The sequence below is a fragment of the Odocoileus virginianus genome, chromosome 5 (assembly GCF_023699985.2).
Source record: "Odocoileus virginianus isolate 20LAN1187 ecotype Illinois chromosome 5, Ovbor_1.2, whole genome shotgun sequence".
NCBI lineage: Eukaryota > Metazoa > Chordata > Mammalia > Artiodactyla > Cervidae > Odocoileus > Odocoileus virginianus.
Window position 1 is genome coordinate 78,643,931 of NC_069678.1, and position 24,435 is coordinate 78,668,365.

Here is a 24,435-nt window from a genome sequence, read left to right on the forward strand (position 1 = left end):
GGAGGTGATTCGGGGCAACAGAGCAGGGGGTGGTGAAATAAGACAGGGAAGGAAAGGCAGCTCTTCAGGATGTTGTAATAAGCACCTTGACTCTGTGAGCAACTGGGGCTCAATCCCCCTGAGAGCCTCAGGAGATGGTTTAGAACAAGCCTCGGAGCTGTCCCACTGGAGGGGGTCAAGGAAACCGGTGGTTCCACAGTGACCCACCAATTCTTGTTTCTCATTGGCTGAAGGGTGGTTAGTTCCCCAGCACTTCCAGCCTGTTCTATGGAGAGGGCCGAGTATTCTTCTGCAGCTGGAGGAAGTCCTCAGCAGAGTTGCAGTCTTTCAGTGGGAGTCACCCAGCAATCATGCACAGGGGATCTGTGTGGGGCAGTGACATCCCCTGCCGCAGCAGCCAAATGCTCATTCCCTCCTGCCCTGGCCAATAAACTTCAACTGCCTTAGAGGTGAGAGGCTGAAACAAAACATGATTTATAAGGGAAAATTAAATGTACAGGGTTGGTATTTGCAAATGAGTAAACATTATCCTTATTTAACAGAACCTACCATGCACTTTTGCATGTTACCAACTTTGTGCATACTATCCCTCTATCTTGTATGAACTACTAGAAAAACTCCTATCCATCCTACAAAGTCCAGTACCAATAAAAGCTGTCTATTATGTCCTTTCCCGATTCCTTAGGCAGAATTAATTGCTATCTTGCTTTGTTCTAACAGCATGTCCTGCCTTCGTCGCACTTGCTACTAATAGTAGTAATAATAGCTACTGTTTATTGACTTTAATTTTGCTCCAGGCTCTGTTTTAAGTAATTTATGTTAATTAACTCATTTAAAACTTTCAAAAACTCAATGAAGTAGCTGCAATTACCATCTGCATTTTGTAGACTGGAAATGAAGACTGAGATTAGCAACTTTCCCAATATTGTGTAGTTGGCAAGTGGCATAGCTGGGATTTGGTTTAGAAGGTCAGGCTTCCAAGTCCGTACTTTCTCTGGCTCGGGTAGAGAAAGGGGCCAAAGCACTGAACTCAGGACTATTCCTGGCAGTTTTGGTAAAGCCTCATGCCAGCTAGGAAACACTGTCTGCAAAGAATCTTAAGCAGGTAAATGACTCAAGATTTACATTTTACAAATGTCACTCTCACCATCATGCACAGGGTGAATCAGAGGAGGAGAGACTGAGAAGAGATAGCAGTATTCTGACTGGTGCAATAATCCAAGTATGATGAAGTCCCAAGTTCAGTAGGGCTCCCCCTCCCTGGGCTAACTCCCGCTTACCTCCCCAATCACTCCCCAACATTGTGGGGCTGCTACTCCTAGATGTGTGGGGGTCCTGCACAAATGCACTAGGCCAAGGGCCATGTGGGTGCAGAGATGATGCAGCTTGGGCTCTGGCCACACCTGTGAGCCCTGGTAAGGAGTCTCAGATACAAGAAGGAAGGGTACCTTTTGCTTGCTTGCAGCACAGAGAAGCCATGTGGAGTAGCGGCGGTCCTACCCAGTTTTCCCTCCAATTCAGACATTTTAAACTACTTTTCGTTTCCTAATTATGTCATGATTTTCCCCACCTCTATTTTGAATATTTGATTTCCTTTGGTAAGGATGCTCTTTGACTCATTCATTCATTCTTTTACTTACATTTTTTTAGCACCCAACATGGACCAAGGAACTTCCTAGGTGATGGGGACTTTGCAATCTAGGGGACGAGATAAGTGTAAATGTAGTAATTATGCAAATGTTACTCTGACACTTTCTTTAAAGGTAAAGTTGGAACCATGAGACTACATGCTGGATACTGGGGACTCACCTGCTCTGGGATGCAGGTGGCCAAGCTGAGATGGTGACTGGGATGACACAACTTCCTTTTGGAGGGATGTGACTTTCATGTTGAGATGTGAGCAATAAGTAGGAATTAACCAGACACGGAAGATAGAGAAGGAGGAAGACCACCCTTCCTCCTGTCTGACCACGGTGAACAGTGTGCTCATGAATCTATGGGTTAAAGCACATAGGTCTGGAGTCCAGATGAGACTCACAAAGGCAGGGGGAACTGAGGAAGAGGTCCTCGAAAGAGAAAAGAGGAGAGGAATACATGAGAGAAGCTGCTGGGAGAGGAATCTGGGGACCACAGCGAGTAGCAGGAGGCTGGACTTGGTGAGACCCATGCGGGAGTTCTCAGAGCAGGCTGAAGAGGAGCTCTGAGAAATGGGGATGTTCGATATTTAATTTTAAATTGGGCTTCTGTAGCTTACAGCTCTTCCCGTCCCCAAACCTTCAGTATCATCAGTTGCACATAAATGCCTTATGTAGATGGTTTGAGGAAATCTGGGCTGAGTGCCCAGAAAGGGTCCTGATGAACAGTAAGGACAGCATAGACATGGGAGGTGACCCAGAACGGGAAACGGTTGATGGGCACAGAAATGTAGAGGCAGCACTACAAGAGGTAGTCATATACTCAGAGGTATTGAAGCCCTCAAAACAAGAATTTTATTTGTATTCAATTATGATGAATGATTAACATAAAGTGATCAAAGTCAGCATTAAAATGGGTCCCATGAGAGTAGGGACAGCCTAGACGAAAACGAAAGAAGGAAGGGACATTCTCATGGGTGTCTTCAGCAATGGGACAGGGTGGTGGTTTCATTCTAGATGTCTGAGACTCAGTGTAAACTCCAACTGAAGTAGACTCTTCCCCACCCCCAGCTCCCCAGCTCACCACCCAGCCAGGACTTTGTAGACTTACCAATTCAACATTTACTATTACTAATGCAACCCCTGTTACTTTCTGGGTACAAAGTCACTTGGTCCCCGCCCCTTGGAGTACTGTCTGGTCTGGGAGGCAAATCTCACAGTACTGTGATCAGCACTATCACAGAAGCAGGTCCAGAGGGTGTGGGAGCAGGAATGGGACTTTGATCCAGTTATGGGCATCAGGCAGCTTCCTGGAGGAGGGATACCCAGGCAAGGTCAGGGTGTTTTCCAGGGCAGTTGGATGCCTGGCAGGCAGAGGGAGAGGGCAGAGGCGCAGCTACAGGGGCACCTAGGTGGTCTTCACTGCCCCTCTGCCAGGCTTACTCATAGCACCAAGCAGCCAGGCTTCATCTCTCTTGTCTCCAGCAAGCCCTGTCTCTCCAGCCGGCCTCCAAGTCCCTCAAGGGCAGGAGACCTGGTGCATGTTTGGATGTGAGAGTAGGAACCAGGAGATCTGAATGTGCCAAGAAGAGCTCCCTGTCCCACTGCCAGCTGCCGCCTTGCTTACCCTCCACCTGGCCCTTCACTCCTTCCAGTCGACAGAGCTGCCAATGAGAGTGTAAGGCCCTCCTGGGGAGGTTCCAGCTGGAAATAGATGAGCGGGGATTGGGAGCCAGAGAGTAAGGGGGAGAGAAGGTGGATAAGGAAAGGGTAAGGGTGAGCAAAGACACCGAAGGATTTTTTGCAACTTTCTTGCCATTCTTTCTCTTTATCACTTTTGTGACCTCATGACACATGTAGAGTGAAAGTTCCTGAACAGACTCACCAGAGGAGGGAAAACTGTTTTTGAGGTAGGAGTGAGAGGTTCTGGAGTGGAGAGAGCTGGAGTCCGAGACCCAGTGCGAGTCCTGCCGTGTGTCCCGAGCAGACCACGCGCCCTCTCCGGGCCTCGGGCTCCACTCCTCGGGGTGCAGCCTGGCCAGGGTACTCGTCGGGGCCGGCTGCAGTCTCAGCCTCTGAGGGTTCCGTGTGGACAGCGAGGCGGGGGGAGAGCCTGTCTGCAGCCGGCCAGGCCTGGCGGTGTTGAACCTGCCTGGGCCGAAGGCAGGCGTGCGGAGTCACGCGAAATAGCCCCAGAGGAAGACATTGACGGCCAACAGGAGCACGGCGTTAATGTTGCAGACGCTCCTCCAGAGCGGCTCCTCCGCGATGCTGGTCAGTTTCTGCTCCAAGGCGGCCTTCTCGGCGGGGCTCAGCGCTTGCTCCGGGGCCCCCGAGAGCCCGCAGAACCAGCGCCAGAGCCACTGTCCCCAGGACCTGCGTGGGGCTGAGGGACGGGAGTCAGAGGGGAGGGAGGCAGGGGAGCGGCAGAGTACAGGTGGGAGAAAGGGGGTGATGAGAGAGCAGGGCCGGGAGAGAGATGGTGAGAAACCCGGGAAAAGAGCCAGGCGCTTAGGAGGGGCAGGGGCAGGCGGAGGGGTCAGCCGAGCCTGGGTGCAAGCTGCCGGCGGGGTGCTGAGCTAGGGCATCACGCTGAAACCCCTAACTGTTGTATCGTGGATGCTTCTCCGGGGGCGGCGTGTTGGGGGGTGAGGGTAATGCCGCTCATCCCAGCGCCGGAGGACCCAGTGGCTCAGCATTAGGAAGCACACTGCCCTGCGATATAAACCAAATCCTACACCTGCACTTTCTCAGTAATGAGGGCACTATTTCGGCTCCCATCTGCCTTACTCATTTAATATCAATAGTCATCTGGGAAGGGGGGAGGGTGATATTTTGAGGATTCCCTTAGGGACCCCATCCCCAATGAACCCCCAAATGGGGGCTTCGGGGAACCATGACCCGGTGTCTGTCTCCATCGCTTCCTCCGCCCTCGTATTCCCTCAGCCTACCTCCAGGCTGCTCCCGGCCCTGGCTGGGGTCCTCTGCTCCTCCGGCCCCTGCGGGGCCCTCCCCAGAGGCCGCCTCCGCCGTCCCCGCTGTGCTCTCGGGGGGCTGCTTCTCCAGCTCAGAGCGGGGGCGGTTCCGTGTCCACCAGGTCAGGCGAGCCAGCTGGAGGGAAAGCAAACAGTCTCAGCTCAGGTGCCTTTGGAGGGCAGTCGGGCTGTAAGAAGAGAGGACCCCGTTCCTGGGAGGCCGGCAGAGCCTCGTGGAGAACAAGGAAGGAGCTAGCGGCTGGAAGAGGCCGGGCTCTGAGCCCCGACTCACCGGTCCTTTGAAAACCTGAACTCCTTGCACCTGCTCCATGCAGGCCTCCTGCCAGGGGCCAAAATCTCAGCAGATCAGGCTGGGCCCCTGAACTCACAGACAAGGAGAAGCAAGACTGGGGACAGGCAGACGTGCCCTGTAGGGTAAGGGAGTTAGAGAAGGCGAGGTTCGGAAATAGACCGCACTTTACAGGAACAGATCACCTTTAATGAGGCTAGAAGGGGCAGCAGTCAGATGAGCAAGCTACTGCACTTACCCAAGAAAAGAGTAAGTATACATAGGCATATATGTGGAAATCTACTGTCTTAAGGGGGCCTGTTCTTTTCCAAAGTTCTTCCTAGTAGTTATCTCTTAAACGGCTGGGGGCAAGGAATTCTAGAGATCTGCCAGAGGCTGGACTGGCTGGGAAGTGGTCTTAATCAACCTTAACATCCTTTTTTTTTTTTTTTTTTTTTTCCTTCAGGTGAGAGAGTTCTTTGTTTTGCATAGAATGGTGGGGAGGACCCAGAGGGAAGTTTTAACTCCAGGCTATTTTGAGCCATGTAACTTTCCTTCATGCCCCACATAGTGACTTCTGCAGTTGGGTGGAGGAGCTGACCCCAAATGAAACTGGCCGGCAGTAGAGAGTCACGGAAGACAGAGGCAGAGGAAAGAGGTTGAGTTTTAGGCTTTAGAAAGATCTCCTGGAGTGAACTGATGGGATCCAGCCTAGAGCCAGCTGTGCAAGTGAAGCAAGAAAAAAGGAGCAGCTAGAGGTCCCAGGAGGGAGCAGTGTCAAGGTTAAGGACTGAGCTCTGCAGGCTATGATGACTGAGGAAGCAGGCGGGGGAGAGAGGAAATGACAGCTCACACAAGGAACAACGATATTTAAGGAGCAGGAGGAAAACCCCATGAGGATGGCAATGGGGCAGTCAGCTGGCAGGAAAAAAATACAATGAGCAGAAGAGAGGTCTCCAGGATGCAGCATGTGGGCAGTGATAGCTGGTTCTTCTCAGGATCCACTTAATGTAAGGATGGGGAAGTGGCCGTTGATTTTTAGTTACAAGGCTGTTGGGCATCTTGGCGTGAGCGGCATCAGAGGGCAGTGGGACTCCAGCAGCAGGATGGGAGGTAAATGAGAAGGAAGTGGAGACTGGGGATGGAGACCATTCTTCACAACGTTTGCTGCTGAGGCTCAGAGAGGGAGACAACTGTATCTATCTGGAGGAGCCAAGAGCCAGGGAGGAGAGTTTTCACTGGGAAGGATTTCGGTGCGGAATGAGACAGCAGACAATAGGGAAGCTGCAGGATCAAGGAGTGGGGGCAGATCGTTTCTGGAGTGAGTCCCCTGGGGAAGTCAACCTCTTGGCTCATCTGTGAAGATGCCGCTTGTTTATAGGATTTCATTACACCAAAGGTATAAATTGTTTTGCCAACTCTAAAGGTAAGGAGTGTTATTAGTTATTTCCACCCAGTGTTTCAGGGACCAACTTTTGACATGGGCTCTGTTACGGGCAGAATACTGTTCCCCTCAAATTCATATGCTGAAGTCTTAATCACCCCCTACTTCACAGTGTAACTGTATTTGGAGAGAGGTTCTTTAAAGAGGTGCGTGCTAAGTCCTTTCAATTGTGTCTGACCCTTTGTGACCCCATGAGCTGTAGCCCATCAGGCTCCTCTGTCCATGGGATTCTCCAAGGCAAGAGTACTGGAGGGGGTTGTCATGCCCTCCTTCTGGGGGGTTTTCTGACCCTGGGACCGAACCCACGCCCCTTAGGTCTCTTGCACTGGCAGGTGGGTTCTTTACCTCTAGCACCACCTGGGAAGCCTCTCTTTAAAGACGTGATTAGGGTTAAATGAGGTCTGATGAGTAAAGCCCGATCCAGTGTGACTGGTGTCCTTAGAAAGGAGATCAGGACGCAGGCAGACACAGGGGAAAGCCCACATGAAGAGGGAACGTGGACATCTATGAGCCAAGGGGAGAGGCCTCGGAGGAAATAACCCTGTCGACCCCTTGACGTCTGGCCTGCAGACCTGCGGGAAAATAATTTCTATGGTTGAAGCCACTCAGTATGTTGTACTTCGTTATGGCAGCCTGAGCGAACTAATGCCCTTTTACACTAAAGAAAACAAAGTTTCAGAAGCCAGAGCATCCCTGTCTGAGAACTGGTAAATCCATCAGCATGGGAGCTCTGAGGGTTTCCAGCTGAGCTCTTAGTCTGCTAGATTGTTTCTTTTTTCATAGACCAGTTTCTTCAAGGTCCAACTCCAAGTGACCTTGTCAGAGCACCCTTCCCCTCCCCCGGGGTGCCTGCCTCTCCTACTCTCCACTGCTCCCTTTGAGCTCGGTCCTTCTGTGCTTTCTCTTAGTAGAGTAACTGTTGGTGGTGATGAGGTCTTCCTTTCCTCCTCCCCCCGCCCCCCACTTCCCATGGACTGTGGCTGGCAGGAACCGTTTATCTTTGTAAGCCCAGGACAGGGCCGGGCCCAGAGTAGGTGCCCACTGAGTAATTTTCCAGTTGAATGAATTACTTTTCACTTGGGAATGAACAGCACAAGGAGCTCACCATCCCCAAGACATCCGTGACCACAGCCCAGTAGAGTGAAGGTCAGTGGTGAGATTCCAGGCTCTGGGGAAGGGGAGCACGGGGCCCTCACTGCAAGCACTCCACTTGCCTTTTCCTCGGGGATGGGAGCTGTGCAGAGGCTGACCGTGAGGATGACGATGGCCGTGAGCCCGCAGAGGAGGAGCGCGAAGTACAGGTAGTGGAAGTCCTTGAGCACTGCCGGCCTGCGGTCCTCCTCCCCGCAGGCGGGGGCTGGGTAGCAGAACTCCAGGATCATGCGTAGAAGCCCCACCACCAGGCCAAACAGGAGGCCCCAGAAGGCTCCCTGCGGAAAGAGGGCACGCCAGGGTGGGATCCAGGTGGGAGAGCCTCGGAAGCTAAAAGCCACAGGTTGTCACAGTGTGTGCAAGCCTGCCTGAGTGAATGCTGAGGGGCTGTCTTATCCTAAAGGCAGGCAGAGTGATGTACTGGAAAGGACATGGGCTCCAGAACCAGGCAGACCAGGCTCCACGGTGGAACAATGACCAGAGCAGTGACTCGACCTCACTCACGAGCAGCGATAAGCAAATGACTAAGTACTAAGGATAGGTGTTTAATATTCAACTAGAATGGAATCTTTGTAATCAGCGGGGAAAACCAGGATCTTCCTCCCCAAATTCCTGTCATCATAAATCAGAATTAGAGCACTTCCTTTTTTAAAGGAAAGCTCAATTTCATATCTTCTCTGTAGCACTGTTGGACCCTAACCTACACCTGTTTCCCAGGTATAAGGGTGAGAAGGCTTTTATTTTCAAAATATGAGATGCTGGCCCAGTTTCAAAAATTCTGGAATGAATAGAAACCTCCAGACCTCAACTGAGTCCCGGTGTGCACGCTGGTTATCAGCAGGGGGCCTTGAGCTCTGCGAACAGTAGACCCAGCAGAGGCCGGGCTCAGCGTCCGCACTGAGGAGGGGCCTCTGTGGTCTCCTCATCATGGCCCTGGGCAGTCATGTCCACAGCGTTCCTTACCTCCCCCAAGGTACAGCCAATGGGTCTGGGGCTCTCTTTTCCAGGCTCTCCCAGGGAGTGACCAAGGTGACCCTCCTGGCATCTGTTCGATTTCAGTGCAGCTTCATGAATGGCACATGTGCACCCCTGTAAGCTCCACTTGGCTTCATCATCCTCTTTGCTGTTAATTTGCTGACATGTAGAACCTTACAGTGTTAGAGATCTTCCTGTCCCCGTGGGCTATTACACACACTGACCCTTCTGTCTGGAACACTCTTTCCTCTCCCATTAATCCTTCAGCTCTCAGCTCAGATGTCACTTTGTGACCCCCTCCCAGGCATCCCACAGGTGAGGCGCTCCTGCTTTTTGCTCCCATAGCAGGCATCCTATTTGTGTATATGTTTTTATTTCTCAGTTGTGTCTGACTCTTTGTGGCCCCATGGGCTGTAGCCTGCCAGGCTCCTCTGTTCATGGAATTTTCCAGGCAAGAATACTGGAGCAGGTTGCCATTTCCTACTTCAGAGAATCTTCCCGACCCAGGGACTGAATCTGCGTCTGTTTCGTCTCCTGCATTGGCAGGTGGATTCCTTACTGCTAGCACCACCTGGGAAGCCATCCTACTTTGCTATTACCACGTGTTGAATCATCTCTCCTCCCTCTGGCCCAGTGGTGGCAGACGTGAACTTTGTAAACCATTGCATCCCCAGAGCCTCCATGATGGGATGAGTGTTTGTGGAGTGAATGAATAAATCTTGACCTGTTACTATGGATGGGGAGTTGCAAGCCTGGAGACGGCAGTCAGGTCATGGACCGAGTAGCTCTCCTGACCCTCTGCTGTTCTGGGAGAGGCAGGTGTGCGGCTGTACTCACAGGCTCTGTGACCCTCTTGCAGAAGATGGCCAGCAGGAAGAGGGCAGTGATGGGCGGGGCCAGGTAGCTGGTGACAGACTGGATGTAGTCGAAGAGCTGCCCGCTGTTGGAGCTTTGGATGATGGGGATCCAGAGGATGCTGATGACGACCAGGAAGACCACGAACACTCTGCAGGAGGGCACAGGACGCTGTGAGGGGTGCTCAGGCCGCACAGCAGGGGGTGATTGGGGACCAGGAAGGGAGAGAGGAGAGGAACGCATGCTCGCTCAGAGACTGATGGAAGGCTAGTATCCCACATGCAAAGATTACAGACATTTATATTCGTAAAATCCCAGAACATTAGAATTATAGAATCCAAATAAAACTCTAGAACTTAAACTTTAGATCCCTTGAAGGGGGTGTGTGGACCATCTATTTTCAGGAAGAAATCCTACCTTTCCCCTTCATCATCCACCTCAGTAAAGAGCCTCTGGTTGAAAAACTGTTATTGGGTGTGTTGGGTGCAATAATGCATATTGCCAGGAGATGGCGCCCAATCCCCACTGATTGCTGTAAATTTGGCAGGTGGGCAGAGATCAAAGGATTCTGTCTTCTCCTCGTCTTTCCCTCCCATTCTCTTTCTGGCCCCAGTAGAGCAGCAGCTACCTAATGGCCTTCCTGCCATTCACTTCGCTCTCATCCTCCTCCCATTTGTACAATCTGTTCTGCACTCAGATCCTTCAATGGTCAGTTCCTGGGCGTAGAGCTGGGGGTGCACAGATGAGTGGGCATTAGGGGTCCCTTAGGCAGCCACGGGCAGAAGGCATCATAAAGGAAGAAACAGTGAGGGCAAAGGTAAGGAGATGGACAAGAGTAAGTTATCTAAACTCAAGTACCATCTACCAAAAGGGAGAATGAACATTCAGAAACTTGAGTTATAGAAGCTTAAATTATGAAGCAAAGATTTCAGAAAGGTCCTCTTAACTTTATGTAAACTATAAATCCCCAACCTAGAGAGAAAAAGTAAAAATAGCCACCAAGTTATGTCTTGAAAAGCATAAAATGAATGCCTATGAAATAAGGTTCAAGATTTTCAGCCGAGTGTTCAAAGCTCTGCATCCTTTGGAGACAAACTTTCTATGAATATCTCCATCCACCCACGTCCCTCACTGCATTACCTGTGTTTCTGCCTTTCTCTTAAACTGTGTGCACCCTCAGGGCAGGACCATGTAAATCACCCCTGCGTCCCCAGCACAAAAGTATGATGCAGGATGCCTGCTGAGAGTGAGTCTGATGGAGTGAATGAGTAGTCTTTCTGGTATCCTGGGGTGACAGCCAGAGCTGGTCTGGAAGACACTGGGGGTGAGCTGCTTGCTAACTCCTCATCAATACAGTTCATCTTTCATTGATTAAATGCTTTGTCAGCTTCTCTCATTTACCCTCTTGGTCAGTTCCAAGATAAAATTGAACAAGCAGGCAGGGAAGAGACTTTTTTTCCTCCTTATCTGGAGGGAGAATGGTCCAGAGTTGGGGAAGGACTTCCCTGATGTCGGAGAGAAAGGTGGCACAGGACCCAGATGCTCTGACTGCCGGGGCAGGGCCCAGAACCAGCCACATCTGCTTGGGCTCACCCAGGGCAGGGAGCAAAGGGGGAAAGGTGTCTGCCTACGGGGAGAGGAGCCAGGAAGGACGGGCCCACGCACCTGCCCACCACCATCAGCTCCTGCTCTGTTGCGTTCCTGCGGAAGCGCTGCCACACGTCAATGGCGAACAGGGTGCTGCTGCTGCTGAAGATGGAGGTGAGTGAGCTCATGAGGGCGGCCATGATCACCGCGGTCATCAGGCCCCGCAGACCTGGGGAGAGATGAGGTGTCTGTGGACAGCTGGCCCGTGAAGGCTGATCTGCCAGGAGCTATAGAGACTGCCAGCGTCCAGCAGAGTCAGGAGCTCAGAGGAGGGGAAGGTATGGTGGAGGTGTTGAATGAGGTGCCCATCCAGGAACCCAGGAAACTCATAGAACTAGAGGCTGGTTCCAGCCACCCTTTGCCTCTGCCTTCCTCTGTGGCCATGGCCAAGTCATCTGCCCTCCCTGAGCCTCAGTTTCCTCATCTGCATGTTAAAGGATGTGGGACCAGGTGACCTTTAAGGTTCTTGTCAGCTTGGCCATCTCAATCTGGATTTTAAACCTGTAGACACTTGGTTAGTGGGCCCTGGTTGGGAGAAGGGTGATTATTAATTATTGAGTTTTTTTTCAGTGTTTTGTACCTTTATCATGGACACTATGGTGCCAGGCTAAAGCCCCAGCCTGGGCAGCAGAAAGCTCTGAGCTTTTTAAATGTTTTTATTTTATTTATTTTAATTTGTAATGCAAATTTTAAAGGTTACTTTCCTTTTTACAGTTACTAAAAAATGTTGGTCATATTCCCTGTGTTGTACAATGCATCTTTGAGCCTATCTTATACCCAGTACAGAGAAGGCAACGGCACCCTACTCCAGTACTCTCGCCCGGAAAATCCCATGGATGGAGGAGCCTGGTAGGCTGCAGTCCATGGGGTCGCAAAGGGTCGGACACGACCGAGCGACTTCACTTTCACTTTTCATGCTTTGGAGAAGGAAATGGCAACCCACTCCAGTGTTCTTGCCTGGAGAATCCCTGGTAATTTGCATCTTTTACTTCTCCACCCCGGGGTTCCTTGTTCCCAGGAACCACTTGTTCCTTATCTGTATCTATGAATCTGCTTCTTTTTTGTTATGTTCACTAGTTTGTTTTTTTAGATTCCACATACAAGTGATAATATACCATATTTGTCTTTCTCTCTCTGACTTATTTCACTTAGTATAATGCCCTCCGAGTTCATCCATGGTGCTGTAAATAGCAAAACTTTTTTCTTTCTTATGGCTGAGTAGTATTCCATCTGTGTGTGTCTGTGTGTGTGTGCATACCATCTATATCCATTCATCTGTTGATGGGCATTTAGCTTCTTCCTTATCTTGGCAATTATAACTAGTGCTACTATGAACAATGGAGTGCATATATCTTTTAGAATTAGTATTTTTAGCTTTTTGGAGTATATACCCAGGAGTGGAATTGTGGGGTCTTATGGTAGTTCTACTTTTAGTTTTTTTAGAAACCTCCTTACGGTTTCCCACAGTCAGAAGCTGTGGGTTTCTTTCCTGATTCTGCAAGTAACTAGCTGTGTGACTGGGCCAACTAACTTTGGCCCAGTCCTGATCCTTTCTGGGCCTGTTTTACACCTGTAACAAGGGAGGGTGGGACCTGCTGATATCTGGTCTGTATGATTCTGATGAGGAAGTGTCTAGAAACAAGACTCTCTGGCCAGATCCACCTTAGTCCTCCTTCCCCTCAGTCCAAATATTTAACCACCCCCTGCTTGCCTCCCTAGAAGGCTCAAGGTGTCCCAGATCTAGGACAGCATCTCCTCTGGGGCCCCTGCTTCTTCTCTTGGTTAATGATAAATTTCTGATCTCTAACCGGACACCGCCAAGTTATCCCAGACCTCTTCCTCTACCTTCTTCCCTCTGCGTCTGCTCCATCATAGCTGGGCCTCCATCCCATCTCCACTATTTCTTTGATTCATTTTACCTTCACTGCTTCTACTGGAGGGAGGGAATAACTCAACTTTCCTCCATAAACCTGCTTTTTTCCCCTGTGTCCCCAGTCTCAGTATTACTATAAACTCAAGACCTGCGAGCCCTCTCTGGATCTCTGTCTTTCTTGTCCCTCAAATGCAATCAGTCATAGAGTCAATTCTGTCTCACAAATATCATCTAAACCCTTCCTGTCTATCCCTAAATCCACTGACCCTAGCCAAGCCACCATCACAACCTGGACCACTGGAAATCCCTCAGTAATCATCTCCCTGCCTCCACCTAAGCTGAACCCTCCATGTAGAGTGATCCTTCTAAGCACACATCTGCTCATGCGTGTGTGTGTATTAATCACTCAGTTATGTCTGACTCTTTGCGACTCCATGGACTATAGCCCGCCAGGCTCCTCTGTCCATGGAATTCTCCAGGCAAGAATACTGGAGTGGTTGCCATTTCCTTCTCCATGGGATCTTCCTGACCCAGGGATTGAACCCAGGTCTCCTGCACTGCAGGCAGATGCTTTACCGTCTGAGCTACTAGGGAAGCCCCTAATCATGCATGCCAGCCTGAAACCCCAGTGACCCTCCACTGCCCTCAGAGTAAAGGCCATGCTACACAGTGGGGTGTGGCCACCATGTCCTCCCCACAAAGGTGGTCTTCACTCCTGCTGCATCTGAGTCCACCCTGGCAATTTTCAGTTCAGGTTTCACGCTCCCTCTCAACCCTGGGCCTTTGTACATGCGGCCCTCCTCCCCAGAATGACATTTCCCACACCCCTCCCCCTTGTCTGCCTAAGGTGTCCCCTGGGACTAAGCTCTATTTCCTCTCCTCTGGAAACCCTTCCTTCATATTCCCCCAAAGTGGGTCAGGTGCCTCCCATGGGTCCCTCTTCCCCGCTGTGTCCTCAGACTGGTCACATTGTATCGCGCCTTCTACCCTGGAGACAGCACAGAGTCCTGCCTTTTATCCCTTCCTCTCCAGAGCCAGGGCAGAGCAGTGCCCTACGGATGCCTGTGAAAACGTGTGTGTGTGTGTGTATTCGGAAGTGGGGTGCGAAGGTAAATGTTCCCATTTTCTCTTCCCATCCATGTGCTTCCTTAATGCAATCAATTTATCCTGGATAGTGGGTTCTGGATTTTGTTGGAAAGCTTGTGTGAAGCATGCTGCGAGGGAGATGGACTTACCCACAGGCATGAGAGCCATGACCAGCTTGGGGTAGGCGATGTTGGAACATCCCACACGTGCCCCACAGATCGCTTGGCAGACGTCAGGGTCCACGCAGCCCACCTCATCTGAAGAAGTGATGGTAGTTAGACCCAAATTATCCCATGCCTTCTCGGGTTGGCTCAATATGTGCTTTCTGACCCTATAGAAAAAAATGTTCATTGGTGATTCTGGCAGGGGCCAGTGTCTAGAGGGTCCAAGGATAGGCTGATACTGGGTCTTGTGGTTTATTGGTATCTGGTAAATTTCTCAACCACATACTACCCTGCAAATCCTGATAGACTCCTTTATATTTTAGACCTTTTATTTTAACGAATAGTAAATATCGTTAAGTAGATATCCTTACAAAGCACCATGAGTGCCTCAGATAGCTGGATGGCACCACCGACTCAATGGGCATGAGTTTGAGTAAACTCCGGGAGTTTGTGATGGACAGGGAGGCCTGGCGTGCTGCGATTCATGGGGTCGCAAAGAGTCGGACACGACTGAGCGACTGAACTGAACTGAACTATAAAGAGAAAACTGGACTTTAAAATGACATTCAGATACAAGGTTCTTCTAATGAGATACATACTGTAGGTCAGACCCACAAAGCCTAACATATTTACTATGTGTTCTTAATAGAAACAGTGTGTGTGGTCCCTGCTCTGGTCCAATATTGCCCAGAGTGGGACTGACTCTTACCTGGGTACAGGGCCCGGCTGATCATGCCAGGCATGACGATGAAGAACATGGGCAGGATCTTCAGGTAGCCCCCCAGCACGGAGCCCCCCTTGGCATGGGACAGACTCTTGGCAGAGAGAGACCTCTGCACGATGACCTGAAAAGGCGTCGGGGCAGGCATGCCACCTGGGCCGGCTCAGGCTCTGCTCGGCCCTGGTGAGCCCTGGTGTGGTCTCTGACTGTGCCCCACACCCATCCCTGAGCCAGTCCCAGCCCTCTGTGCATCGGCACCCACAGGGGCCCTCCCGGTTGGTGGCGAGCTGGGCCAAGCGTGATAAGGGCATCACCTGGTCCGTGCACCAACACCACGTGGCCAGCACCGTGAGCCCGAACATGAGGCCTGGCCAGGGGAGGTCCCCGCTCACAGGGTCCCGGAGCATGTGGAAGGCGTCGGGCCGGGGGAGGTGACAGGTGGTGTTGGGGACTGTGACGTTAGGGATAGCCTGCCTGTACCGCTCCTCCAGGCCTGGGTACCAGCCCACCTCCTGAAAGCCTGCAAGGAGAGACCTCAGTGAATGAAACAGCCCTGGGCCCCACTGGGCTTGTCACCTACCCCCCCCACCCCCAAGAATTCCAGTCCTGTGTGGGATCCCTGAGCTTGGAACTCTTATGGAACATGGGGGTGAGAGGGGAGTGGGGCTCAAGCTCAAGAGCCCTGGTTTGGTGGAGGGAGAATCCTGTTCTTTGGGAGCCTGCCTGGAGTGGAGAATGGCTCTGTGCTCTGTAGGCCACAGATGTGACAGCCAGAGCCGGATCAGAGAGGAGTTGGCGGGGAGGGATGTACTCAGGCCTCTTCCTTACCCAGAAACATGAGGACCAGGGCTCCCCCGACCATGATCACGGTCTGAAGAGTGTCTGTGTAGATCACGGCCGTGAGGCCCCCTGGGGACCCAAGGAGAGGGCGCGTCAGCACCAGCGGGGCCTTCCTCTCGGGGTGCCCGCCCTGTGCTCGGCCACACTGGGGAGACCAGAGAACACACGGAGCTCTCAGCCAGTGGACTCTGCCCTCTGACTTCCCCGCCCCTCGCGTTCCTCCAGTCCGCCCGCAGGTGAGGCTGGTCATGGCCACAGGCCCTCCGGTCTTGCTCTTTCTGTCTGCTGTGCTTTTGTGATACACCAAGCCCCGTCCTTGGGTGCGCTATTAGCTCCCCCAGGAGGCCTTCCTTCCTTCCTCCCCACCCCAGCGCCCATTTAAACTCCCCCACACCTTAGCCAGCAGTAAGTCTGCCTGAGCCCACGTCTTGGGCATTCAGGCCTGTGAGGGGCTCTGGAGGAGACAGGAGAAGGCAGGCTTGTGGCCGTTGTCTGGAGCAGCCTGTGGTGACTCCGGCCCGGTGACAGTCCCCCATTCATCACCCAGTTCCCTGCTGTCCATCTTTCTCTCTGTCTCTGAGTGTCTCTCCTTCCCTGGCTCTCTCGGGCCGGCTCTGCTTCCTCCTTTTCTTCCCTTTCTGACTCCCCTTTTCTCTGAGGCACTGTGTCTTTCCATCTTTTCCTCTGATTCTGCATCTTTGCCTGCCTCTCTCCTTCCTCCTCCTCCTTCTCTTTCTCACTCTCCCGGTCAGTTTTCACACCATCCCTCCCTGGACCTCTGTGCCCCTGCTGCCCGGAGCTTCCCCTTCCACCTCTCCCTGTCTCTGTTCCCAGCACCTGCACCCGACGTGACCTCCCCCGGCCCTACCTGTGATGGTGTAGACGGCCGTCACCACCAGCAGGGTCACCGTGGAGAGGTAAAGGTTCCAGCCCAAGGCCATCTGGATGAACAGGGCTCCAGAGAAGATGTCAGTCTGCAGGGACAGGGGCCCAGGAGCCCAGGTCACCCGAGGCCCTCTGTGTGGCCACTGGGGAATGTCTCCTTCCTGCTCAGTGATGCCCCGTGCCGTCGGCCCTCAGAGCACAGTGAGGATGAGCCTAAGTGACGTGCTCGGGAGGACGGGCTTGGCCTGTGGACACTGAGGGGCCATGGGGATTGCAGAGCAGGGGAGTGCACAGTTCTGAGCCCGAGAGCCCTGCGATCCAGCTGCACTCCCAGCGGCGTGTGCGGGTGGTGAAGGATGGAGGAGCATGCTGAGGAAGTGAGGCAGGAGTGGGGGTCAGGAGGAGGAGGCCCCTGGGGGAGAGGGTGGGAACCCAGAGGGTCTCCAACTGCTCCCTGAAAGAGCACCAGCCCACTCGGACCTGATGGGGGCCCCAGGTGACCTGACAGAGCCGGAGCCCCAGTGCAGATGACACAGATCCTGGTTACCCACGTGCTGGGCTTTACTGGAGGACTTGGGGTCACAGACTTGGCCGGAGCTGATTTAGGGTTGCTTACAAGCATTGGTGGAAAAGAGGCTGTATTTTTTCCAGCCATGACCCAGCGCATGCTTGCTGGTCCCTTTCCCTGAGTGTTTTGTGATCCACGACAGGGGCTGCAGGAGGCCTGGAATGGGCCTCGGGACCCAAACATTGCTTCAGCCCCAGAGCTGGTGCTCTGTGCGGACCTCTGCCAATCGTTTGACCTGAGTTTGTCTTCTGAGTTTACATCAATCGAGGAGGAATATATCCCTTTTAATGGCAACATTCTCAGCGCTGAATGAAGACTAATGGGAAGATAAATGAGTGAATGAACTTGAAATTGTGATTTCTTTGGATAGAGCAACTGTTATTCACTCAACAAACATTTATTGTCCATCTCTAATTACTCTGCTGCTGTGGGGGGAGCATGTGATAAAGGGGTGTGAATTCATCCTCCATGTCTATTATCCTTCCTCTATCCATCTAGGCATCCATCCACCCATCTATTCATTTATCCATCCATCCATCCATTTATCCATTTATCAATTTATCCATCCATCCATACATACAAACAACAACAATGTGCTGTGCCCTCTACTACACATCTTCAGAGACAAGAAATGGCCACTTGGGAACAGGTACTCACTGAAATCTTGGTGAAGATGTAAAGGATGAGAGAAAGGACAGACATGTACACCTGGATCCTCTGGCCCCCAAATCGCTTCTTCAGGTACTGAGGCATTGTGACCACACCGGCTGCAATGTACACGGGGACAAAGATCCAGCCAAGGGCCAGAAGCAGCCAGGTTGCCTGGGAGAATGGGGAGAAAAATGGATCCATGTTCTAAATGCGGATGGAGGAGGTGTGGTCCATGCAGAGGAGAGCCCTGGGCGGGGAAGTAAGGGACCAGGGGCCTGATTTCAGTCCTGTGTGACCTCTGATGAGGCCCATCAGGTCTTGGTTTCCTTATCTGTAAAATGGGTTCTCCATTTACCATGCAGCCTCCCCAAGCACCTTTGAGGTTTCTCTTAGCACTAAGGTCAGGGACAGGGTAGGGTAGAGAAGGTTAAGACCCCCTCTATCCCTGAGAATCTTCCAGGCCAGCTTCCTTACATTCCACTCAAAGCCACCCACAGCAAGGCCTCCAGCAGCCCCCGTCCCAGCCAGGCCGATGAACAAGCCACTGCCCACATTGCTGGACATCAGAGATGCTCCGATCTGCAAGGCACAAGAGAGGTCAAGGGTCAGAGGTCAGTTTTTATCTGAATCAATTTGGAGTCAGGACTATGACTCCATCCCAGGATTTTTGGGATGGAGGCAGAGAGAGCAGAACCTGAACTCATAAATGTGAGATCAGAGGGAGGAGAGAAAATGGGGGAGCAATGAGGAGGCTGAACAGAACAGACATGTATTAGGCACTTACTGTATGTCAGGCATTGTACTGGGCATTTTGTATGCATTAAAACACTTAATCTCCACAAGCATTTGGAGGGATGGGTACTAATCTTTCCACTTTACAGAGGAAGGAGTTAATGTTAGGAGAAATGAAGTCACTGCCTCCAGAACACCGAGGGACTGAGAGGCCAAGTGGGAAAGAAGAAAAGACATGGAAAGCAAGGTCCATTAAGGAGCATGAAGCTCTGCTCTGGGGCCATGGGTCTAAGGGCCTCCGGAGAGAAGAAGGCTAACGGGAGGAGAGTCCCCCATGAGAGGGATGGGGGAGGCCCTCTGCCACCCCTTTCCTGCAGACTCCAGGGGAGGGCCAGGCTCCTCCTCCTCAGGGGAGGAGCCACGGGGGCCAGCCCCTGAGTTAATTTTTCTCCTGGAGGCAGCTAACTACTCCGAGGCAATGCTGTTAGACCGATAATGATGACAGTCATAGCTGTCTGTACACCAGCTGCATTGCCAAGTACCAAGTTCTGTTCTAAATACAACAACTCACTGACTCCTCATGACAACCCCAGGAGGAGGGTTCTGTTATCATCCCCATTGTTCTTGGGGAGACTGAGGCACAGGGAAACAACTTGCTCAAGTTCCAGAACTAATCAGTGACAGAATGAGGATTTTGACCCTGGCCATCTGCTCCAGTAACCACTGCTTGATGGGTGTCAGGCAGTTAGTAAGCATTTGTCAGTGTTATCTTTCAGACAGGATCATTACTGGTAAGAGAAGGGGCTGCGGGCTGGAGGGGAAGAGCCAGTCTTGGAGCCTGTGTCGCCTTAATAAAATCGCGGCGCTGGGCAGCAGGAAGTGAGAAGGGAAAGCACTGAGACATTCAGAGAGGAAGCAGCCATGGAAAGGCACAAGGATATTGACCCATCTGACCTAGCTGAGGACTTTGAGCCACCCTGCTGCCCACACGTACCCACCCCCCCTGCCTGGGGGTCCTGGGATGCTGTGGCTGGGCTGGACTGCCGGCCAGAGCACAGAGCACTGGGCCTTCCACTTTGGAGGAAGAGGCTCCCCAGGCTGCTCTCGGGGCAGCGAGGTGTCTCACCTCCACCCTGCCCAGGGCTCCTAACTCATCACTCAAAGAGACACCCACAAGGTCAGCAGGGGACCCGCATGGCCCCTCCGAGACAAGGATGCTGCTGCCCCCTCTGCCCTTAACACACAGCCACACTGCTCTCAGGACACAGGGAGGGGAACCAGGCACCTCTCGGGACTGGCTGAGTAGGGAAGCGGGCTAGTTGTTGGCCAATCATCACAGACACCAGAAACACACACTCCAGCGGGGCAGAGGGACCAACAGTCCCCATCCACGGCTGGTTCCGCCCCAGACTCAGACTGAAGCTGCTCTCCGTGCAGTTGGCTCAGCTCCAGCCCTGTTCCCCAAGGAGGGAGCCCCACATCCTCTTTCCCACGGCACGCACATTCCCAGACCTGGCTCCACTTCCATCTTTGGGGCACCCTGTCCTGCTCCAAAGCCTTGGCTTTCCCCACACCCCAGAGCTCTGTTCTCCGCAGGACTGAACATCCAGGCCAGCCCCTGCTCACCCTCCTGAGTGGACCAGAGGAGACGTGACAGTCCTCTTCTGTCCTTCTCACAGACTCGCTTCCAGGGCTGCAATTTAGGGTTGGGGGTGGGGGCACAAGCTGAGCAGAACGGCCCCAAGGGGTTCTCTTTATTCTGGTGAGGGGGTGCTGGCAGCACCAGGGACCCTGCCCCTGTCCCTGTGGGCTGCCAGGCACACAGCCCCCACACCCCTGGGGATTCTGTCATACTCCTGCCTGCACCTCTCCTTGTCCCAGACACTGAACCTTCCAGAAAGCCCTGTGGGCCTCCTGGGTTCCTCTGTTCTTTGGTGAGTCTGAGGCCACTCTTTGGGTTGGGAAGCTGGTGAGAATCAAGACAGGGGTTTGAGTGTGTGGGTGTGTGTGAGTCCACGCACACACGTGCCATGCATCAGGCATGCCCGGGCATCTGCCCAGCTTCAGTGGTCCCCAGGGGCTGACTTCTCCACTGTTAGTTTTGAGGCAGGGCTCAACTCCCTCCATCTTATTTCAGGAAGAGGAAACCAGCCTGGAGGACCAAGAGAAGCAAGTGGGGGGGGCCTGATGGGAGGGCCTGGTCTTCACAAAGGCCTCAGGATGGTGGAATTTTACTTCTAGGATTTCCTTCCCTGAACTGCAGTATTTATGTGTCACTTTCCCAAGAAAATCTTTCCTAAGCCCACTTCCACTGTCCGGAGGATAGAGGCCTCCTCCACGCTATCACAGGCCCCATGCTCCCCTCCGGCTGAGCAGCCATCAGGTTTTTTGAGTCTGTCTTCCTGGCTCAGCTCTGAGCCCCACTGGAATGGGAACACTCTGGGTGGGCTCTGTAGGTCCAGCGTCCTGCCCGGGACCCACACTTAGGAGGCACCCAGTGGATGCGGGTCCCAGTGGTGCGTTTGCAACCTCTCTCAGGATGCCAGGTGTCTCTGGACCAGAGGGAAGGAGTCCAGAGCCAGGAAACCCCTCGGAGGCTGTAGCCTTGGTCCAGGTGGGAGAAGATGCGGTGGGACTGGGAGGTGGGGGGAGGGGAAGGAGGAAGCTGAACTCACTGGCCACCAGCTCATGGACCTCCCCGCCAGGAAGTAGCCGCCAATGGTCCCTCGGCTCGCACGAATGGACGACTGGAAAGGAAACAGCAAGAGTGAGGAAATCCCGAGCTTCCCCAGGCTCAGCACTCTGCCCCGGATTCCCTGCCCTGTGGTTGCTGGCACTGTGGGGACATGGGGTGGGAACCGAGGCTGGAGGTTTCACCATCTTTAAGCTATGGGGTTTTTGTGGGGTCAGCTGCTCTCTCTGGGCCCCCTTGCTCATCACATCACCCGCCAGGACTGGTGCAAAGAGCAAAGGAGCTAATGGGGGCGGTGCTGAGTTGGAGGTGGGGCGGGGTGTGTGAAGTGCCCCACTGAATGCACAGCACTGTGCCTGTGACCAGATTACTGGCATGTCCTCTTGGGCACTATCCTGCCCTCCACCCCATCCAAATATTGCTTCAGGAAGTGAGTTGGGATCTCATCCTCAGGCTACCATGATGGGGAGACCACCCTGCTCCCTCCACCCAGCCAGACTCCCATCCTGGGGGCTGGGAGGACGCAAAAAACTTGGTCCCCAGACAGAGGCAGGGCTCTGCCAGGGGCAGGAATGGGGGATTTCTCCTGCCCCTGCCTCAAGTCAGATCACATCACTGAGGCCCACCCAGGACCCTGGAGCAAACCCTGTCCTGCACCAGGAGGGGGTCAGTGGCTGCCTTTTTGAAGAATTACTCTGAGGACTGAAAGGGAGTGAGGAATGAAAGAACTTTCTCTCAGAATGCAGAAAGTGAGACAAGGTAGAGGGTAGGGGGGATAAAGTTAAAGCCATTATTAAGATGCGAGACTTGGACTATAAAGAATTCATACTTTCGAATTGTGGTGCTGGAGAAGACTCTTGAGAGTCCCTTGGACTACAAGGAGATCAAACCAGTCCATCCTAAAGGAAATCAACCCTGAATATTCATTGGAAGGACTGATGTGAAACTCCAATACTTTGGCCACCTGATGGGAAGAGCCGACTCATTAGAAAAGACCCTGGTGCTGGGAAGGATTGAAGGCAGGAAGAAAAGGGGATGGCAGAGGATGAGATGATTAGATAGCATCACTGACTCAACGGACGTGAGTTTGAGCAAACTCTGGGAGATAGTTAAGGACAGGGAAGCCTGGCGTACTGAAGTCCATGGGGTCACAAAGAGTCAGACATGACTTAGTGACTAAATAAATTAAGATGCTGAAGATAGTAAATGTCTGGTTGGGTCTACAGACATCAGAAATGCCTGAGGACTGGAAGAAAGAAGGGAAATTGAAAGAAGCATCTGTTCCCTTGAGAGAAAGGCATATATTACTCAGTAGGGCAGGACTGCTGTGCAGGGCCTTGTCAAGCCTTTTCTTGGACTTTCGGTGTCACCCATGGTCCTCGGGAAGGATAGATGAACAGGAAGAATTTACACTACAGATGAGGAAATTGGGGTCCCCAAATGGGAAGCAATTTGTCCAAAGTCATGAAGGAGAGGAGCTGGTGATTCTCACAACCATGGTCTCCTGAGAGCCAGTGAGCCTGTTTGCCCCATTCTTCCTCACACACCTTGGGAAGTAGGGACTGCTTGTCCCACTTTACAGATGAGGAGACTGAGGCCCAGAGAGGGTTCTTGGCCTTGCCACAGCCTCGTAAGTGACCAGATGGGACTCAGATCCCTCTCGGTCTCACAGTGGAGTCTAAAGGTGCTGGCATTTCCCTCAATTGCTGCGGAGACAATAGGGGTCATTTATTGCTGCAGGCTGTGTGTTGGGCACTGTACCAGATCTGTGTCATGTTCCTAAACCAAGTAGTCCTTTTTATTCTCATTGTCTGAGTGAGAAAACTAAGGCTCTGTAGTATATTCCCAGGGCCACGCTGCCCTAACCGTTGGAGTTGGCATCTGAACTCAGGGCTCCCAGTCCTCCAAGCCTGGCCCCCATTCGTGGCACCGAGGCTCTGGTGAACACTGGAGACCAGAACCCACTGGGAACCGCCTGACTCCCTTCCCATGAGCACACTTGCCCCAACTCTTTTAGAAAGCTCAGCTCCACACCAAGATGCTGTCCAGTGGAGGGCGTGGCAGGGTCAGGAGTCAAGCACTCTCAGAGTTGGGGATCCTGGCATGAGGAAGACGGCAGGAATGGGACTCAGGGGGCCAAGTGTGCGTGGGGTCAAAGGCATCAGATGCACAGAGACAGCGAGTCCAGAGACTGGGGTTCAGGCCTGGCCTGCTTCGGGTTCACTGTGTGAGCTCAGACAAGTCAGCCCTCTCTGGGCCTCAGTTGCCCATCTCTCAATGGAGGGGTTGAGAGGGTGATCCTCCATTAAAGCCCTTCTGCAGTGGTGCCTGTGCTTCCCAGACATGCCTGCTTTCTGCCCACCCCTGCCCCCAGGTCCACGACCGGACGCAGATGAGAGCCGGTCTCTGCCTCCCCTGCCAACCTCCAACCTCCAGGCTACTCACCCAGACCCCTACTCCGATGACGAAGACAAAGTAGATGACTAGGACAGCGATATCATAGGCGTTCAGGCTGACTCCGGGACCCGGCGCTGAGCGTGGAATAGTCGCAGTGCTGACCCCACTTCCTGAAGCTCCAGGCCCCATTGCTGCCAGCTTCATGCTCATCTGCTAGTCAGTCACAACCAGACTGGACTTTGAGGTGCTCCTGGCTTCATTCCTTTCCTGTAATGATTAAACAGGCCCGAGCACCATTGGCCGCTGAGCCATCCCTGCCTGAGCCCCACTGGCACATAAAGTCCTGATACTCCCGCCCCTTTCTCCTAACTGCCAGCCAGGCCTCTCCCATTCCCTGCAACACACACACACACACACACACACGCACACACCCACACACACACACGTGCATGCACACACACACACACACTTCCACCCCTGAGAGGAGCGGGAGTAGGAGGAAAAACAGGAGGAAAAGAGCAGGGTCCTGGCCACCTGAACTGGTCAGGGGGTTGGGGGGAGACTTCAGAATCAAAATGCTCAAGGTCATGCTTGTGTGGACAGGGAACAGAGGCCCAGGAAGGGAAAGGGACCCCAGAAATAAAGGTGAAGCTGAGCCTGGAGTTGGGGTGTCTTAATGGTCAGATCCATACACATTCCTTATGCCCAGAGGAAGAGACGCAGGGAGAAGGGGGGTCCGCTGTGACCCTTGCAAAGGGTCTACCGTGTCATGTGCTCCTACCTCCAACACACCCAGGTGTCATTTTCCTTTTTTCAGGATATAGGAAACAGGCCTGGGCAGAGACATGGTTTCCT

The 24,435-nt window shown here is 52.8% G+C and overlaps 1 protein-coding gene across 1 annotated transcript; it reads right to left on the reverse strand.

The window, feature by feature from the left end:
* Positions 1-2,464: 2,464 nt before the first annotated feature.
* On the reverse strand, positions 2,465-23,819 carry SLC5A9 (solute carrier family 5 member 9). Its single transcript, XM_020869681.2, has 14 exons — positions 23,629-23,819; positions 21,167-21,238; positions 18,234-18,338; positions 17,766-17,930; positions 16,524-16,629; positions 15,644-15,724; positions 15,130-15,335; positions 14,804-14,939; positions 14,080-14,187; positions 10,990-11,140; positions 9,307-9,475; positions 7,557-7,772; positions 4,586-4,745; positions 2,465-4,020 (listed from the first exon to the last, which is right to left on the reverse strand). The coding sequence occupies exons 1-14, from the start codon at positions 23,788-23,790 to the stop codon at positions 3,812-3,814; spliced, it is 2,046 nt and encodes a 681-aa protein (XP_020725340.2). The 5' UTR covers positions 23,791-23,819; the 3' UTR covers positions 2,465-3,811.
* Between the last annotated feature and the right edge of the window lie 616 nt (positions 23,820-24,435).

Excerpts from the sequence above, each read along its gene's own strand:
- SLC5A9 (XM_020869681.2), bottom strand. The coding sequence starts at position 23,790 with ATGAGCATGAAGCTGGCAGCAATGGGGCCTGGAGCTTCAGGAAGTGGG. Across the intron at positions 16,630-17,765 it reads ACATCTTCACCAAGATTTCA|ACTGACATCTTCTCTGGAGC; the intron begins GTGAGTACCTGT and ends CTGTCCCTGCAG. Across the intron at positions 15,336-15,643 it reads CCTGGTCCTCATGTTTCTGG|GCTTTCAGGAGGTGGGCTGG; the intron begins GTAAGGAAGAGG and ends CTCTCCTTGCAG.